Source organism: Physcomitrium patens, chromosome 13, assembly GCF_059467195.1.
Source record: "Physcomitrium patens ecotype Gransden chromosome 13, ASM5946719v1, whole genome shotgun sequence".
In the NCBI taxonomy this organism is placed as follows: Eukaryota; Viridiplantae; Streptophyta; class Bryopsida; order Funariales; family Funariaceae; genus Physcomitrium; species Physcomitrium patens.
In genome coordinates, this window is record NC_143422.1 from 11,698,903 (window position 1) to 11,717,360 (window position 18,458).

Genomic DNA, 18,458 nt, shown 5'->3' on the forward strand with positions numbered 1-18,458 from the left:
ATACAACCCTGCCCAGTTGCTGTGAGAGATTGACGAGTGCAAGAAGACCCTCTTTCCATGTTCCAGACGCAGGCCTTCGCCGAACTGAGATACATCGCAATCGACACACCGGCCGCTTCAGAATCAGTGACTAGCATACCCAGCTGCTATTGGCTTCGTCGGCTACACGTCTGAGCTTGGTACTAGAGATTAGCTAGAACAGAAGAGCTTTCTAATCTGAAAATGTTTTTCTGTGCATGTAGGAAAGTTACTTCCTCCAGCGCGTGGATACAACCCACCACAGCATGTGCAGACAGTTGTTAGATTTCGGCCATGTCTTGCTGATGCACACTTGTATTTTATATTACTTTATTTCTTTATCTCTTCTCACTGTGTATTCCATGAACTCGTGCGCCCTCTCCAATGACATAGCTTTCGGTTGTTTCCATCAGCGGTTGTATCGCTAGTTTTTGAAATACCATTCTTCCTCGACGAGATGGTAGCTTTGACGGATGGTGGTGGCGCCGTAGACAATACCTGTGGATCTGTGTGTTTTTGTGTGCACATACTCGATCTCTTTCTCTGGTTTATCAGAGCCTAGTAATGCCTTGTATTGCGTGGTGGTGGTGGTCGTTGTTGTTGTGGGCTCGCTTGAATCTCGCTTGTCAAGTTTTCTGCATGCCCGAGTGGCTGGAAGCATGTCCCCATTCATATTCTATGGGCATGGTTGGATTGCACCAGACTAACAGTGAGGAGATATACAAAGTACATCACCAAGCCTGTATGTGGTCAAAGTTCCACTTTCATCAACAAGTAGAGTATTAACGTTTGTTCAGATAAGTTTTCTTCAAGAAAGAAAGAAAGCATGCTTGTGTCTGCACATGAAGCTCATTGGAAATTGGAGGGTTAAGTAGATTTAAAAGAATGGTTTTTGTGCTAAATGGCACAACTTTGAGGTAGTCTAATGAGAAGGATTTAAGGTTGTAAGAAGGGTTATGTTTTTTTAATCTTGTTATTTTTTAGCACTATTTCATTAATATAGTTTTTATTATGAAAACAAATTGCAATGTATCTTTTCACTAAACAAAATAAAAGAAATCCTACTCATAGTGCAAAGAGGACAAACATTAATTTAGATACTCCAAAATCTTGCAAATATTTCTTTTTGTCTTGACACATCTAAAATTGCACATTTGGTCAAATGTTTTGATGGTGTTAGCTATTTTTGGGATATTTTTCATGATATGTATCTATTTTTTTTTAAAAAAATTATTGCAAGATGTCTGATTTTTATTATTATTTATTAGAATAATTGTTTCTACTTAATATATGGATTTAACTTAGAGGATATTAAAATAATAATATATTGGTATTTTGTTTTTAAAAAATTATAATAAGAAATTTATAGATTCTAATTGGAGTTATCTTACATGCATATTTTAAAGTTTAATAATGTCATCTTGCAAGTATAGTTTTAATGTAAATGTTTAAGGACTTGTATTGGATATGGATTAAAAGGTGCTTTTATTAAATCATGTAACTATGAATATCAAATTATTAAACATCCATTTAAAAGAGTAAAATTTTTACTTCAAAGTTTATTATATCTATAAGATTTTATATATGTTTGGAAAATATCTAACTAATTAACTACATTTTGAATAGTAGTTTGGTGAGGAAATTAAAGGTATAGATAAAGTTGTTCAAGTTGGTTAAATGAAAAAAGTAGCAATCATTTGACCAATTATTTTTAATTAGAAGTTAGCCAAACTCCATATATCTAAGATGGTCTTTGTTATCACCACATGGTTACTAAGCAAAGAAGTAAGAAATAGCAACCATTCTTATTCTATTGTACAATGTAATTAAGCTTTTAAGTCTCAAGGCTTATCTATATGTTTCAAATTTCACTCTTTTTAATGGTTTAGTAAGAACTTTTGTTGGTTGTATATTGGTGTTAATATAATTTAATTTTTTTTTTTTTTTTTTTTTTTTTTTTTTCTAAATATAACTTTACAAGTATGATGGTAGAGAATTCTATCTCCTTAGTTTTTTCTATTAGTTGACTTTGTAATTGTCAACTTGTCATGGACATGTATTTATTGTAATTGTTATTCAAGTAATATAAAAAGGTAGAAATAGATAAAAGTAGATTAATTTTATAATATCTTCTAAAGAAGCTTCCTAGAAGCTTTATAGATGTTGCTTTGACTTTATATGTGTTTGTTGTTGATTGGTAGGTTAGACACTTGGTCAGCAAGTTAAGCACGTGCCACACATGTTGGTAGCTTGCGGAAAAGCTAACTATATGGCGCCCATATAAAAAACTTGCCTTATAAGTCAAGATATGTGTTGTACAAAGTCAACACGTTTTGGAGGTCTTATAGAATTTCGCCATGTAGCTCCTAGATAGATAATATATATAGAAGTAAGAATGAAGTCTTCTTCATTCTCGTCAATTTCTTTCTTGCTTCTAGTTTAGTTTGAAGAAGTGTCTAGTTTTCTTGTATTTTGGCAATAGCAATTCTAGTTTCTTTTTAATATACATATTTTTTTATTTCTATTTTTTCATACTTCTTTGAAAAAGTCTCACTTGTATATTTGTTTTCTTTGAATTCTTATCTTTGAGAGATTGACAAGAATACACTTACAATATCAAAGTTTTGACTTTTCTTGATTAAGAATGGATTATCTTTTTATCTTGATAAGACATAAGCATATTAGATGTTGTGGATTATCCTCATTTAAATTTGATATTGTTTTTTTTGTTCTCAAGTTCTTTCTTTTATTTATCTTTAGCAATATTAGACATCTCTTTTCTTCTAAGTATTATTATAATAGAGCTTGTCAAAATGAATAGTGCAATGGTACAAATGCTAGTATATTTAAGGGAGTTAATCAATGTATAATATTGTATGCTTCACAATTTTGACAACTTATGATTGATATCAAGTGGGATGATGCTGCACTCATTAGCCAATTTCTTTATGGATTATAATATGAGGTAAAGAAATTGATGGTCAATTTACTTAATCCTCAAACATTGAGTCAAGTAATTGATTTTGCTTTGAAGAATGACAATCGACTTTTTAAATTTTTATTTGAAAATTGCATAAGTAGGCCTCAATGTTATTATATTCTAATTGTTTATAGTATGTAAAAATTGACTAAAATATATGATATATTTATAAGTATTGATGTGTATTAGAGTGGTTAATAGGTTAATTTAAAGAGAATTGATGTAAGAAAATTTATTTTGAAGTTTACTTATTTTGATTGTAATATTTAAATTATATAAGATTTAAATATTTAGTACAAAATTTAAAGAAAAGATTGGAGCTCAAAGATGAAGATGCAAACCTCTAAGAAGCTTATTTGGAAGGATGAAAGTAAAGTATGGATGGATGAAGGTAAAGAATGAGGATCTTCATCCCTATTGGTCAAAAGCCATGTCTTATAGGCTCTGAAGAGGCTATCTGCAATGATAACAAGGATTTTGGCAACTTCAAAAAGAACATTTGAGAATTAAAATCAATGATTGCACAAAGTTTAAAAGGTTTGGAATTAAGGTGATGAAGTTATAGCCATTTGAAGTTAATGTGTCTTTTTAAGACATATTGTTACTCTTTTGAAAATACAAGGAGTTATACAATAGATTTTGAAGATCAAGAATGCAATCATAAGGGTGATTTCAACATTTACATCTTTACAAAAGAATTGTTATATTTGGAGTTTGTATGAAGGAGTTATAAAGCATTGAAGACAATACATGTAATTCAAAGGCAGTACATGGATCATTTTGTTGATAATAATAGTTGGAAGTATACCTTGAGTTTTTGAACAAATTTTTGGCTCAAATTTTCTAAAGATATGTATTATTAGGTTGAAAAACTATAAATAAATTTTTTTTATGATATTTAAATATTTAGTTTGTGAGATATGAAGAAAATTTCATAGGGGTATATTCAAGCAAGGCTATGAAGCTATTGTTAGCATTTTAGCAATATCTCAAGATTTGTAAGAAATTTGTAATTAAACTTTTTTGTGATAGCTTTTTAAAGTACATCAATACTTCATGTAAATTTTAAGTTTGTTTGGATAGGTCGATTGTGAGATATGATCTATTGAAGTTTGGAAAAAATTCACCTTAGGAATATATAAGGATTTCGAATATTTTTATTATATTTTGGATTTTCTTTAGTACTAAGAAATTATGTATTGATGTAATTACCTATATTGGAATAAATTTATATACGTATATATATATATATATATATATATATATATATATATATATATATAACTTGATACTTTTCTATCTTGAGACTTGATTGAACAATTAGAGATAGCCAAAAGTCCAATGCTTTTTTAAGACAAATTCTCTCTATCCAAACATTATTGGTGCTTCTTTTGAGAGAGCCTTAAGGCACCAAATTTTTCAACAAGTCAAGATGGGAAATCAAATCCCAAGGTTTGCTTTACCAAGTGGAATAGGTACCCATGATTTATTCAAGGTATCTGCTAAATTTATAAAAGAGAGGCAACAAGTGCATTGGAAGGATAGAAACAGCACCTAAGCTTTACAAGTAGTGATGGATAAGATTGGAAGGTTTGATGAGAGTGACATCACTAAGTTCCTTAGGATTTATACATGTAAAACATATGTGCATCAAGTTTCAGAATTGAAGATGATTACCATCTTTGATTTGGCAATGATACCAAAAATTAGAGGGAAGATGCAGGAGTTGCATACTGAGGCAATGTGAAGGAAGAAATTTGAAGAACTCTTGAAAGATAAAGTTTTTGAGGAAGATTTAGAGAGAATGAAAAAACAAATCTTTTTGGAGTAGATTGAGTAAAGGCCAAGAAATCAAATGGCTCCAAATGAACTAATCATGGAATTTGAGACTAAATTTGGACAATTGCCAACACAAGAGAGGTAGCTCTTGGAAACAAAAAAATTGGATTATTCTTGTTGGCAACTGTTGAATACTTAGAGGACAAGCTGCTCTTTTATTTAGCAAACAAGATATCTGAGAGTAGTTTTATCAATAAGGTATTTTAGTAATAAATAATTATTATACTACAATATTTATACTATTGCAATAAGATGTTCTTATAATAAGTTATTATTATATTAAAATATTTATATTGTTACAATAAAGGTGTTATTGTACTACAATATTTTTGTTATTGTGCTATGTTGCTATTGTGCTATAATGCTTTATTGCTTCAATGTATTGCTATGATGAGATGTTGCTACAATGCAAGGTTATCATCTTTGTGATGGATTGTTGGAATATTATGATGTTGCATTCAAATGCTTTTGTTGTTGTAATGTATTGCTAAAATATGTTGTTGCTATGCAATAAGGTCTTTGCTATTGGAATATGTTGTAATCAAATATTAATACATTGCAACATTTTTGCTTTGATATTTTGCTATTATTCTTTTTGTTTTATATATTATTGAGTTGTATTTTTCTTCAATAAAAATATTTGAGAAAATAAATAGTTTTTATAGGTTATGATAGAAAATAAAAGCATGATACACAAAGACAATTTCTTGCTATTGGAGCTTGAGTTGGAGTTGCAATGATTGATGCGTACCTAAGCGTGTCAATAGTCGCTTCTATAGTTGCAAGATTTATAAGAAACATCTTTATAAGTTAAAAGAAAAGAATCAAAGTAATATATCCTTCTATTTCAAGCTCAAGTTAAATAGTGCTTAGTGAACATGTACAAAAGTAGTCAAAGATTGCACCACTAACTTTGTATTGATATCTAGTAGTATTGAAGGTGCATAAATCTCATTGTTTCTATAAATTATAATTATAAATTAAATAATATTATTTATGATATTAAAAGATCTCTTAAGGAATTTGTATCCTTGAGGTAGGAATTTGATAATAATTTGTTAAATAACTTAACAATGGTTATTAGATGTATTGGTGTTTTATTTAAATATAAGTAATATATTTTCTATTATATTCTTTTTTTACTTAATGGATTTAAAGAGTTGGAATGTTTTTTAGCAATCTAACCAAGTTTAATAATTTACAAATCAAAATATTTTATCGAAGTTATTTTTATGTGATATGTAAATCCATTAAAAAAACACCTTCCTTAATTGAATGTTGTCATAATACCTTTTAACATAGTTAGGCTAAATGATTAATGTTATCATTAGTGAATTTATTGTAAGTCTTATAATACTCTATAAGATGGCTTTTTAATGTTTTTTTGGTTTTAAATTGATGTTGTTTGAATTTTTATTGCTTTATAATATTTTTAATTTTTTTGAGGGAGATTAGAAATTAATATTTTATAATACTTGTTAATTCATACTTTTTTCTACTTCCAATCTAGTAATAACAAAGAAGTCTAATATTTCTACTAAATTAAAACATAGAAGTAACTACACTAAGAAAAGTTCAAATCTGTTACTAAACAAATAAGAAAGCTTTGAAAATCTATTGTATTGTATTATTATTTTACAAGGGGTGATTTTATTACATTTAAAAGATGTTGGACTTCTATTTTGTAAATAGGTTTTTACTTTCAAAGTACCTTTCCAGTACATTTTTGGTAATTTTGAAAAAGATAGCATACAAGTATTATTCATTCTGGTATCTTTTTTTCCTTTTTCTTTTTCTATTTTCTTTCATTCAGCCACTCCCTTTCACATTTCACAGTGGAATATGTGTTTCTATTACTTCATGTCTCATGCCTTCCTGGGCACATTATCTCTTTTGTCTTCTGATGTAAGAAATTTCTCTAGTTGAGTATCAACTCTTAAAATCATGCTTATCTAATCGATTCGATTTATATTATAAAGTCATTTGATTTAAAATACATGTTTGCTTATGCTCTGATTGTTAATCCTTGTGCAGGAATCAGTAACAAATATGTGTGACTTGACATTCCGAATATTAAGAATATCAAACATTTGTTATTTGACAGATTTTCAGAAAAAGCTTTTCAAGTATGTCATTCCATAAGTTTTATTTTGTTCGGTCTACCTCTGAAAAGTGTGCAAATCACCTGACTGTACACTTTCAGCAACTTATGGGTTTGAACACATTGACAAGTTCCATAAGGGAACTGTACCAGTAGGTCGTGCCTTTTCCTTGCTCAGGTGGTACAATGACCTGTGTCGACAGACTTATTGGCAATCGCCATGTAAAAACTATTGACATTGACAGACACAAAGTAATGTGTTGCAGTGCGAAGACTCAACCTTCTTCTCGTAATAACTGGTACTGGTTACTTCTCTCAATTAACCACTGCGGTTTTACAGAAAGTCGAGGACTCTTAGTGACTTTCACAAAAATACTCGTCTATTAAAATGAAAATAACTACCAACAAAGAGCCCTCATCATGAAACTTTCATTATGTATCATACAACGCAATTACCAAATTCAAACTACAATCAAACTAGTTACATTACAATCAACCGGGTTTCGTCATAGAAGTTTCATGCTTTCTCACGAAAAGCAACCAAGCTTAATGGACAACAATCAAGCTAGTTTACGACAAAAGCACCGAAAGAATCTGAGAGGATTGACCTGACGCAATTGCTGCCGTTACAGATGTTCAAGTGGACTTCGCTATTCGTATCGGAGAAACTCAGAATATCAAGCCAAGTGACAGATAGAAATCGCGGCTCAACACAACTATACAAAATAAAATTCAAACATGAAAAAACCCATTCTTTTGCTTCTGGGATGTTCAAAGTGAACTCACATACTCAAATTCAAGAGTTCGTTGCGAAGCACATCCAGGCTACTTTGCCGTGTGAGCGACTGACTGTCAGTGCCTCACCATCAAAGCTACTGCTACCCGACCCAGAACCAGAGAGCTCGACAAATTCGTTCCCTAGTTGGGCCTGGCGACCAAGAACCCGCAGATCTGCACCTGCTTCTTGCTGTCGAAGCCCAGCACGCGGACCCAGCAGCTAGGGTACGACGTCTTGCACTCCTGGATCTCCCGCAGCACCTGCGAAGAGTCGGTGCACCCGAACATGGGCAACTTCCACATGGTCCAGTACCGCCCGTCGTAGTAGCCCGACGAGCCCGACCCCGAGAAGTTGGTGCGGCTCACGGCTCCGACCTGGACAAGTCACCCCAGCGCGTCATCAGACCACATTTGCACCGTGACCTCGATGCCCGCGGAACCCACTCCGGACGACCACATACCAATGCCTCTGCCTTCGACAATACTACTGTCTACTCGTGGGACGCCGGGAAGAGCACCGACTTACCGTGTCGAACTCGATGCAGGGAATCAAGTTCTGCTGGATCATGTAATCCACCTGCCTCGCGATCTGGTCATCGCTCAGCGGGGGCAGGTACGAGAAGGTCTCGAACTTGGGCTGCCCGATGGGGTTCCACACCTGCGCAATCACAAAATCGTACAACTCTTAAAATTTCCGGATGTCTCATCTCGTGGAAATCGACTAATACGACCCCGAATATGTTCGATTAGGGGACGACAGAGACTCACTTGCATGCATTGCACGCGGCTGCCGTTCTGGACGGAGCTCAATTGCTGGGATTTTGAAGTGAAAAGGGTCGCTGACTTCAGTCCGGAAAAAGCCTTGACGGAGGAAGACTCGCGAGAGGCGGCCACAGATGATGACGCCACAGTCACAGAGACAGGAGCCACAACGGTTGAAGCCACAGCGGAGGCCATTGCTAAAATCTCTCCACACTCGAATCGCAAGGGCAATGCAGCCAACAGCTTAGGCACAGGGGACACCGAGCAAGACCTGGTGGGTACAAATTCCACCCGGTATGTTTATACGCTAGGAAGTGCCGGGGCATGCCCCGAGCTGAGCTCTGGAACGCTCCTTGTCACCCTATCTTTACGACGTCGCTGCATGCAATCCTCACCACAATTAAACATTTTCAGTCAACAGATAGGTCCTTTTTTTGGGATGAAATTTTTCGACCAGAAGCGGAGCCGTCCAGAGGATAATCCAGACTCCACTATTTCTGGATTTCAACAGCACCTTATCGAATAAGAGCTCAAAACATGACGCCGGTTGTCCGGAGAGTCTGAACACCAGTGCAGAGAATCGTCAGTTTCCCGATGCGTACCTTGAAACGGATGTCGTCGAGAAAAGTGTGTGTATGCGGAAGTTGGAGAAAACCCAGACTTCATTGCTCGATGAAGCATGTAGCTTCGCAGTCGTACTTCTTGCACTCCTCCATCTCTCGCATCTCTTGCGCATTGTGGTTCTCCAACACCTGCACAGCGGCGGTCTTGTCCGGATTAGGGATCGTCTACACCAGATAAGCCACGGCGTTTTTCTCGGAGAAAAATACCATCCTTTGGTTCAACAACGGTTGCTGCGTTTTCCACGTTCGGATACAACCCTGCCCAGTTGCTGTGAGAGATTGACGAGTGCAAGAAGACCCTCTTTCCATGTTCCAGACGCAGGCCTTCGCCGAACTGAGATACATCGCAATCGACACACCGGCCGCTTCAGAATCAGTGACTAGCATACCCAGCTGCTATTGGCTTCGTCGGCTACACGTCTGAGCTTGGTACTAGAGATTAGCTAGAACAGAAGAGCTTTCTAATCTGAAAATGTTTTTCTGTGCATGTAGGAAAGTTACTTCCTCCAGCGCGTGGATACAACCCACCACAGCATGTGCAGACAGTTGTTAGATTTCGGCCATGTCTTGCTGATGCACACTTGTATTTTATATTACTTTATTTCTTTATCTCTTCTCACTGTGTATTCCATGAACTCGTGCGCCCTCTCCAATGACATAGCTTTCGGTTGTTTCCATCAGCGGTTGTATCGCTAGTTTTTGAAATACCATTCTTCCTCGACGAGATGGTAGCTTTGACGGATGGTGGTGGCGCCGTAGACAATACCTGTGGATCTGTGTGTTTTTGTGTGCACATACTCGATCTCTTTCTCTGGTTTATCAGAGCCTAGTAATGCCTTGTATTGCGTGGTGGTGGTGGTCGTTGTTGTTGTGGGCTCGCTTGAATCTCGCTTGTCAAGTTTTCTGCATGCCCGAGTGGCTGGAAGCATGTCCCCATTCATATTCTATGGGCATGGTTGGATTGCACCAGACTAACAGTGAGGAGATATACAAAGTACATCACCAAGCCTGTATGTGGTCAAAGTTCCACTTTCATCAACAAGTAGAGTATTAACGTTTGTTCAGATAAGTTTTCTTCAAGAAAGAAAGAAAGCATGCTTGTGTCTGCACATGAAGCTCATTGGAAATTGGAGGGTTAAGTAGATTTAAAAGAATGGTTTTTGTGCTAAATGGCACAACTTTGAGGTAGTCTAATGAGAAGGATTTAAGGTTGTAAGAAGGGTTATGTTTTTTTAATCTTGTTATTTTTTAGCACTATTTCATTAATATAGTTTTTATTATGAAAACAAATTGCAATGTATCTTTTCACTAAACAAAATAAAAGAAATCCTACTCATAGTGCAAAGAGGACAAACATTAATTTAGATACTCCAAAATCTTGCAAATATTTCTTTTTGTCTTGACACATCTAAAATTGCACATTTGGTCAAATGTTTTGATGGTGTTAGCTATTTTTGGGATATTTTTCATGATATGTATCTATTTTTTTTTAAAAAATTTATTGCAAGATGTCTGATTTTTATTATTATTTATTAGAATAATTGTTTCTACTTAATATATGGATTTAACTTAGAGGATATTAAAATAATAATATATTGGTATTTTGTTTTTAAAAAATTATAATAAGAAAATTTATAGATTCTAATTGGAGTTATCTTACATGCATATTTTAAAGTTTAATAATGTCATCTTGCAAGTATAGTTTTAATGTAAATGTTTAAGGACTTGTATTGGATATGGATTAAAAGGTGCTTTTATTAAATCATGTAACTATGAATATCAAATTATTAAACATCCATTTAAAAGAGTAAAATTTTTACTTCAAAGTTTATTATATCTATAAGATTTTATATATGTTTGGAAAATATCTAACTAATTAACTACATTTTGAATAGTAGTTTGGTGAGGAAATTAAAGGTATAGATAAAGTTGTTCAAGTTGGTTAAATGAAAAAAGTAGCAATCATTTGACCAATTATTTTTAATTAGAAGTTAGCCAAACTCCATATATCTAAGATGGTCTTTGTTATCACCACATGGTTACTAAGCAAAGAAGTAAGAAATAGCAACCATTCTTATTCTATTGTACAATGTAATTAAGCTTTTAAGTCTCAAGGCTTATCTATATGTTTCAAATTTCACTCTTTTTAATGGTTTAGTAAGAACTTTTGTTGGTTGTATATTGGTGTTAATATAATTTAATTTTTTTTTTTTTTTTTTTTTTTTTTTTTCTAAATATAACTTTACAAGTATGATGGTAGAGAATTCTATCTCCTTAGTTTTTTCTATTAGTTGACTTTGTAATTGTCAACTTGTCATGGACATGTATTTATTGTAATTGTTATTCAAGTAATATAAAAAGGTAGAAATAGATAAAAGTAGATTAATTTTATAATATCTTCTAAAGAAGCTTCCTAGAAGCTTTATAGATGTTGCTTTGACTTTATATGTGTTTGTTGTTGATTGGTAGGTTAGACACTTGGTCAGCAAGTTAAGCACGTGCCACACATGTTGGTAGCTTGCGGAAAAGCTAACTATATGGCGCCCATATAAAAAACTTGCCTTATAAGTCAAGATATGTGTTGTACAAAGTCAACACGTTTTGGAGGTCTTATAGAATTTCGCCATGTAGCTCCTAGATAGATAATATATATAGAAGTAAGAATGAAGTCTTCTTCATTCTCGTCAATTTCTTTCTTGCTTCTAGTTTAGTTTGAAGAAGTGTCTAGTTTTCTTGTATTTTGGCAATAGCAATTCTAGTTTCTTTTTAATATACATATTTTTTTATTTCTATTTTTTCATACTTCTTTGAAAAAGTCTCACTTGTATATTTGTTTTCTTTGAATTCTTATCTTTGAGAGATTGACAAGAATACACTTACAATATCAAAGTTTTGACTTTTCTTGATTAAGAATGGATTATCTTTTTATCTTGATAAGACATAAGCATATTAGATGTTGTGGATTATTCCTCATTTAAATTTGATATTGTTTTTTTTGTTCTCAAGTTCTTTCTTTTATTTATCTTTAGCAATATTAGACATCTCTTTTCTTCTAAGTATTATTATAATAGAGCTTGTCAAAATGAATAGTGCAATGGTACAAATGCTAGTATATTTAAGGGAGTTAATCAATGTATAATATTGTATGCTTCACAATTTTGACAACTTATGATTGATATCAAGTGGGATGATGCTGCACTCATTAGCCAATTTCTTTATGGATTATAATATGAGGTAAAGAAATTGATGGTCAATTTACTTAATCCTCAAACATTGAGTCAAGTAATTGATTTTGCTTTGAAGAATGACAATCGACTTTTTAAATTTTTATTTGAAAATTGCATAAGTAGGCCTCAATGTTATTATATTCTAATTGTTTATAGTATGTAAAAATTGACTAAAATATATGATATATTTATAAGTATTGATGTGTATTAGAGTGGTTAATAGGTTAATTTAAAGAGAATTGATGTAAGAAAATTTATTTTGAAGTTTACTTATTTTGATTGTAATATTTAAATTATATAAGATTTAAATATTTAGTACAAAATTTAAAGAAAAGATTGGAGCTCAAAGATGAAGATGCAAACCTCTAAGAAGCTTATTTGGAAGGATGAAAGTAAAGTATGGATGGATGAAGGTAAAGAATGAGGATCTTCATCCCTATTGGTCAAAAGCCATGTCTTATAGGCTCTGAAGAGGCTATCTGCAATGATAACAAGGATTTTGGCAACTTCAAAAAGAACATTTGAGAATTAAAATCAATGATTGCACAAAGTTTAAAAGGTTTGGAATTAAGGTGATGAAGTTATAGCCATTTGAAGTTAATGTGTCTTTTTAAGACATATTGTTACTCTTTTGAAAATACAAGGAGTTATACAATAGATTTTGAAGATCAAGAATGCAATCATAAGGGTGATTTCAACATTTACATCTTTACAAAAGAATTGTTATATTTGGAGTTTGTATGAAGGAGTTATAAAGCATTGAAGACAATACATGTAATTCAAAGGCAGTACATGGATCATTTTGTTGATAATAATAGTTGGAAGTATACCTTGAGTTTTTGAACAAATTTTTGGCTCAAATTTTCTAAAGATATGTATTATTAGGTTGAAAAACTATAAATAAATTTTTTTATGATATTTAAATATTTAGTTTGTGAGATATGAAGAAAATTTCATAGGGGTATATTCAAGCAAGGCTATGAAGCTATTGTTAGCATTTTAGCAATATCTCAAGATTTGTAAGAAATTTGTAATTAAACTTTTTTGTGATAGCTTTTTAAAGTACATCAATACTTCATGTAAATTTTAAGTTTGTTTGGATAGGTCGATTGTGAGATATGATCTATTGAAGTTTGGAAAAAATTCACCTTAGGAATATATAAGGATTTCGAATATTTTTATTATATTTTGGATTTTCTTTAGTACTAAGAAATTATGTATTGATGTAATTACCTATATTGGAATAAATTTATATACGTATATATATATATATATATATATATATATAACTTGATACTTTTCTATCTTGAGACTTGATTGAACAATTAGAGATAGCCAAAAGTCCAATGCTTTTTTAAGACAAATTCTCTCTATCCAAACATTATTGGTGCTTCTTTTGAGAGAGCCTTAAGGCACCAAATTTTTCAACAAGTCAAGATGGGAAATCAAATCCCAAGGTTTGCTTTACCAAGTGGAATAGGTACCCATGATTTATTCAAGGTATCTGCTAAATTTATAAAAGAGAGGCAACAAGTGCATTGGAAGGATAGAAACAGCACCTAAGCTTTACAAGTAGTGATGGATAAGATTGGAAGGTTTGATGAGAGTGACATCACTAAGTTCCTTAGGATTTATACATGTAAAACATATGTGCATCAAGTTTCAGAATTGAAGATGATTACCATCTTTGATTTGGCAATGATACCAAAAATTAGAGGGAAGATGCAGGAGTTGCATACTGAGGCAATGTGAAGGAAGAAATTTGAAGAACTCTTGAAAGATAAAGTTTTTGAGGAAGATTTAGAGAGAATGAAAAAACAAATCTTTTTGGAGTAGATTGAGTAAAGGCCAAGAAATCAAATGGCTCCAAATGAACTAATCATGGAATTTGAGACTAAATTTGGACAATTGCCAACACAAGAGAGGTAGCTCTTGGAAACAAAAAAATTGGATTATTCTTGTTGGCAACTGTTGAATACTTAGAGGACAAGCTGCTCTTTTATTTAGCAAACAAGATATCTGAGAGTAGTTTTATCAATAAGGTATTTTAGTAATAAATAATTATTATACTACAATATTTATACTATTGCAATAAGATGTTCTTATAATAAGTTATTATTATATTAAAATATTTATATTGTTACAATAAAGTGTTATTGTACTACAATATTTTTGTTATTGTGCTATGTTGCTATTGTGCTATAATGCTTTATTGCTTCAATGTATTGCTATGATGAGATGTTGCTACAATGCAAGGTTATCATCTTTGTGATGGATTGTTGGAATATTATGATGTTGCATTCAAATGCTTTTGTTGTTGTAATGTATTGCTAAAATATGTTGTTGCTATGCAATAAGGTCTTTGCTATTGGAATATGTTGTAATCAAATATTAATACATTGCAACATTTTTGCTTTGATATTTTGCTATTATTCTTTTTGTTTTATATATTATTGAGTTGTATTTTTCTTCAATAAAAATATTTGAGAAAATAAATAGTTTTTTATAGGTTATGATAGAAAATAAAAGCATGATACACAAAGACAATTTCTTGCTATTGGAGCTTGAGTTGGAGTTGCAATGATTGATGCGTACCTAAGCGTGTCAATAGTCGCTTCTATAGTTGCAAGATTTATAAGAAACATCTTTATAAGTTAAAAGAAAAGAATCAAAGTAATATATCCTTCTATTTCAAGCTCAAGTTAAATAGTGCTTAGTGAACATGTACAAAAGTAGTCAAAGATTGCACCACTAACTTTGTATTGATATCTAGTAGTATTGAAGGTGCATAAATCTCATTGTTTCTATAAATTATAATTATAAATTAAATAATATTATTTATGATATTAAAAGATCTCTTAAGGAATTTGTATCCTTGAGGTAGGAATTTGATAATAATTTGTTAAATAACTTAACAATGGTTATTAGATGTATTGGTGTTTTATTTAAATATAAGTAATATATTTTCTATTATATTCTTTTTTTACTTAATGGATTTAAAGAGTTGGAATGTTTTTTAGCAATCTAACCAAGTTTAATAATTTACAAATCAAAATATTTTATCGAAGTTATTTTTATGTGATATGTAAATCCATTAAAAAAACACCTTCCTTAATTGAATGTTGTCATAATACCTTTTAACATAGTTAGGCTAAATGATTAATGTTATCATTAGTGAATTTATTGTAAGTCTTATAATACTCTATAAGATGGCTTTTTAATGTTTTTTTGGTTTTAAATTGATGTTGTTTGAATTTTTATTGCTTTATAATATTTTTAATTTTTTTGAGGGAGATTAGAAATTAATATTTTATAATACTTGTTAATTCATACTTTTTTCTACTTCCAATCTAGTAATAACAAAGAAGTCTAATATTTCTACTAAATTAAAACATAGAAGTAACTACACTAAGAAAAGTTCAAATCTGTTACTAAACAAATAAGAAAGCTTTGAAAATCTATTGTATTGTATTATTATTTTACAAGGGGTGATTTTATTACATTTAAAAGATGTTGGACTTCTATTTTGTAAATAGGTTTTTACTTTCAAAGTACCTTTCCAGTACATTTTTGGTAATTTTGAAAAAGATAGCATACAAGTATTATTCATTCTGGTATCTTTTTTTCCTTTTTCTTTTTTTCTATTTTCTTTCATTCAGCCACTCCCTTTCACATTTCACAGTGGAATATGTGTTTCTATTACTTCATGTCTCATGCCTTCCTGGGCACATTATCTCTTTTGTCTTCTGATGTAAGAAATTTCTCTAGTTGAGTATCAACTCTTAAAATCATGCTTATCTAATCGATTCGATTTATATTATAAAGTCATTTGATTTAAAATACATGTTTGCTTATGCTCTGATTGTTAATCCTTGTGCAGGAATCAGTAACAAATATGTGTGACTTGACATTCCGAATATTAAGAATATCAAACATTTGTTATTTGACAGATTTTCAGAAAAAGCTTTTCAAGTATGTCATTCCATAAGTTTTATTTTGTTCGGTCTACCTCTGAAAAGTGTGCAAATCACCTGACTGTACACTTTCAGCAACTTATGGGTTTGAACACATTGACAAGTTCCATAAGGGAACTGTACCAGTAGGTCGTGCCTTTTCCTTGCTCAGGTGGTACAATGACCTGTGTCGACAGACTTATTGGCAATCGCCATGTAAAAACTATTGACATTGACAGACACAAAGTAATGTGTTGCAGTGCGAAGACTCAACCTTCTTCTCGTAATAACTGGTACTGGTTACTTCTCTCAATTAACCACTGCGGTTTTACAGAAAGTCGAGGACTCTTAGTGACTTTCACAAAAATACTCGTCTATTAAAATGAAAATAACTACCAACAAAGAGCCCTCATCATGAAACTTTCATTATGTATCATACAACGCAATTACCAAATTCAAACTACAATCAAACTAGTTACATTACAATCAACCGGGTTTCGTCATAGAAGTTTCATGCTTTCTCACGAAAAGCAACCAAGCTTAATGGACAACAATCAAGCTAGTTTACGACAAAAGCACCGAAAGAATCTGAGAGGATTGACCTGACGCAATTGCTGCCGTTACAGATGTTCAAGTGGACTTCGCTATTCGTATCGGAGAAACTCAGAATATCAAGCCAAGTGACAGATAGAAATCGCGGCTCAACACAACTATACAAAATAAAATTCAAACATGAAAAAACCCATTCTTTTGCTTCTGGGATGTTCAAAGTGAACTCACATACTCAAATTCAAGAGTTCGTTGCGAAGCACATCCAGGCTACTTTGCCGTGTGAGCGACTGACTGTCAGTGCCTCACCATCAAAGCTACTGCTACCCGACCCAGAACCAGAGAGCTCGACAAATTCGTTCCCTAGTTGGGCCTGGCGACCAAGAACCCGCAGATCTGCACCTGCTTCTTGCTGTCGAAGCCCAGCACGCGGACCCAGCAGCTAGGGTACGACGTCTTGCACTCCTGGATCTCCCGCAGCACCTGCGAAGAGTCGGTGCACCCGAACATGGGCAACTTCCACATGGTCCAGTACCGCCCGTCGTAGTAGCCCGACGAGCCCGACCCCGAGAAGTTGGTGCGGCTCACGGCTCCGACCTGGACAAGTCACCCCAGCGCGTCATCAGACCACATTTGCACCGTGACCTCGATGCCCGCGGAACCCACTCCGGACGACCACATACCAATGCCTCTGCCTTCGACAATACTACTGTCTACTCGTGGGACGCCGGGAAGAGCACCGACTTACCGTGTCGAACTCGATGCAGGGAATCAAGTTCTGCTGGATCATGTAATCCACCTGCCTCGCGATCTGGTCATCGCTCAGCGGGGGCAGGTACGAGAAGGTCTCGAACTTGGGCTGCCCGATGGGGTTCCACACCTGCGCAATCACAAAATCGTACAACTCTTAAAATTTCCGGATGTCTCATCTCGTGGAAATCGACTAATACGACCCCGAATATGTTCGATTAGGGGACGACAGAGACTCACTTGCATGCATTGCACGCGGCTGCCGTTCTGGACGGAGCTCAATTGCTGGGATTTTGAAGTGAAAAGGGTCGCTGACTTCAGTCCGGAAAAAGCCTTGACGGAGGAAGACTCGCGAGAGGCGGCCACAGATGATGACGCCACAGTCACAGAGACAGGAGCCACAACGGTTGAAGCCACAGCGGAGGCCATTGCTAAAATCTCTCCACACTCGAATCGCAAGGGCAATGCAGCCAACAGCTTAGGCACAGGGGACACCGAGCAAGACCTGGTGGGTACAAATTCCACCCGGTATGTTTATACGCTAGGAAGTGCCGGGGCATGCCCCGAGCTGAGCTCTGGAACGCTCCTTGTCACCCTATCTTTACGACGTCGCTGCATGCAATCCTCACCACAATTAAACATTTTCAGTCAACAGATAGGTCCTTTTTTTGGGATGAAATTTTTTCGACCAGAAGCGGAGCCGTCCAGAGGATAATCCAGACTCCACTATTTCTGGATTTCAACAGCACCTTATCGAATAAGAGCTCAAAACATGACGCCGGTTGTCCGGAGAGTCTGAACACCAGTGCAGAGAATCGTCAGTTTCCCGATGCGTACCTTGAAACGGATGTCGTCGAGAAAAGTGTGTGTATGCGGAAG

The 18,458-nt window shown here is 33.7% G+C and overlaps 2 protein-coding genes across 2 annotated transcripts; both read right to left on the reverse strand.

Annotated features, from left to right (window-relative positions):
* Positions 1-7,669: 7,669 nt before the first annotated feature.
* Positions 7,670-8,741, reverse strand: LOC149987956 (ribulose bisphosphate carboxylase small subunit, chloroplastic-like). The gene is made up of 3 exons (XM_090255375.1): positions 8,484-8,741; positions 8,242-8,373; positions 7,670-8,090 (listed from the first exon to the last, which is right to left on the reverse strand). Exons 1-3 carry the CDS (start codon positions 8,670-8,672, stop codon positions 7,857-7,859), a joined length of 555 nt encoding a protein of 184 aa, XP_090111501.1. The 5' UTR covers positions 8,673-8,741; the 3' UTR covers positions 7,670-7,856.
* Positions 8,742-17,005: 8,264 nt separating this feature from the next.
* On the reverse strand, positions 17,006-18,077 carry LOC149987957 (ribulose bisphosphate carboxylase small subunit, chloroplastic-like). The gene is made up of 3 exons (XM_090255376.1): positions 17,820-18,077; positions 17,578-17,709; positions 17,006-17,426 (listed from the first exon to the last, which is right to left on the reverse strand). Exons 1-3 carry the CDS (start codon positions 18,006-18,008, stop codon positions 17,193-17,195), a joined length of 555 nt encoding a protein of 184 aa, XP_090111502.1. The 5' UTR covers positions 18,009-18,077; the 3' UTR covers positions 17,006-17,192.
* Between the last annotated feature and the right edge of the window lie 381 nt (positions 18,078-18,458).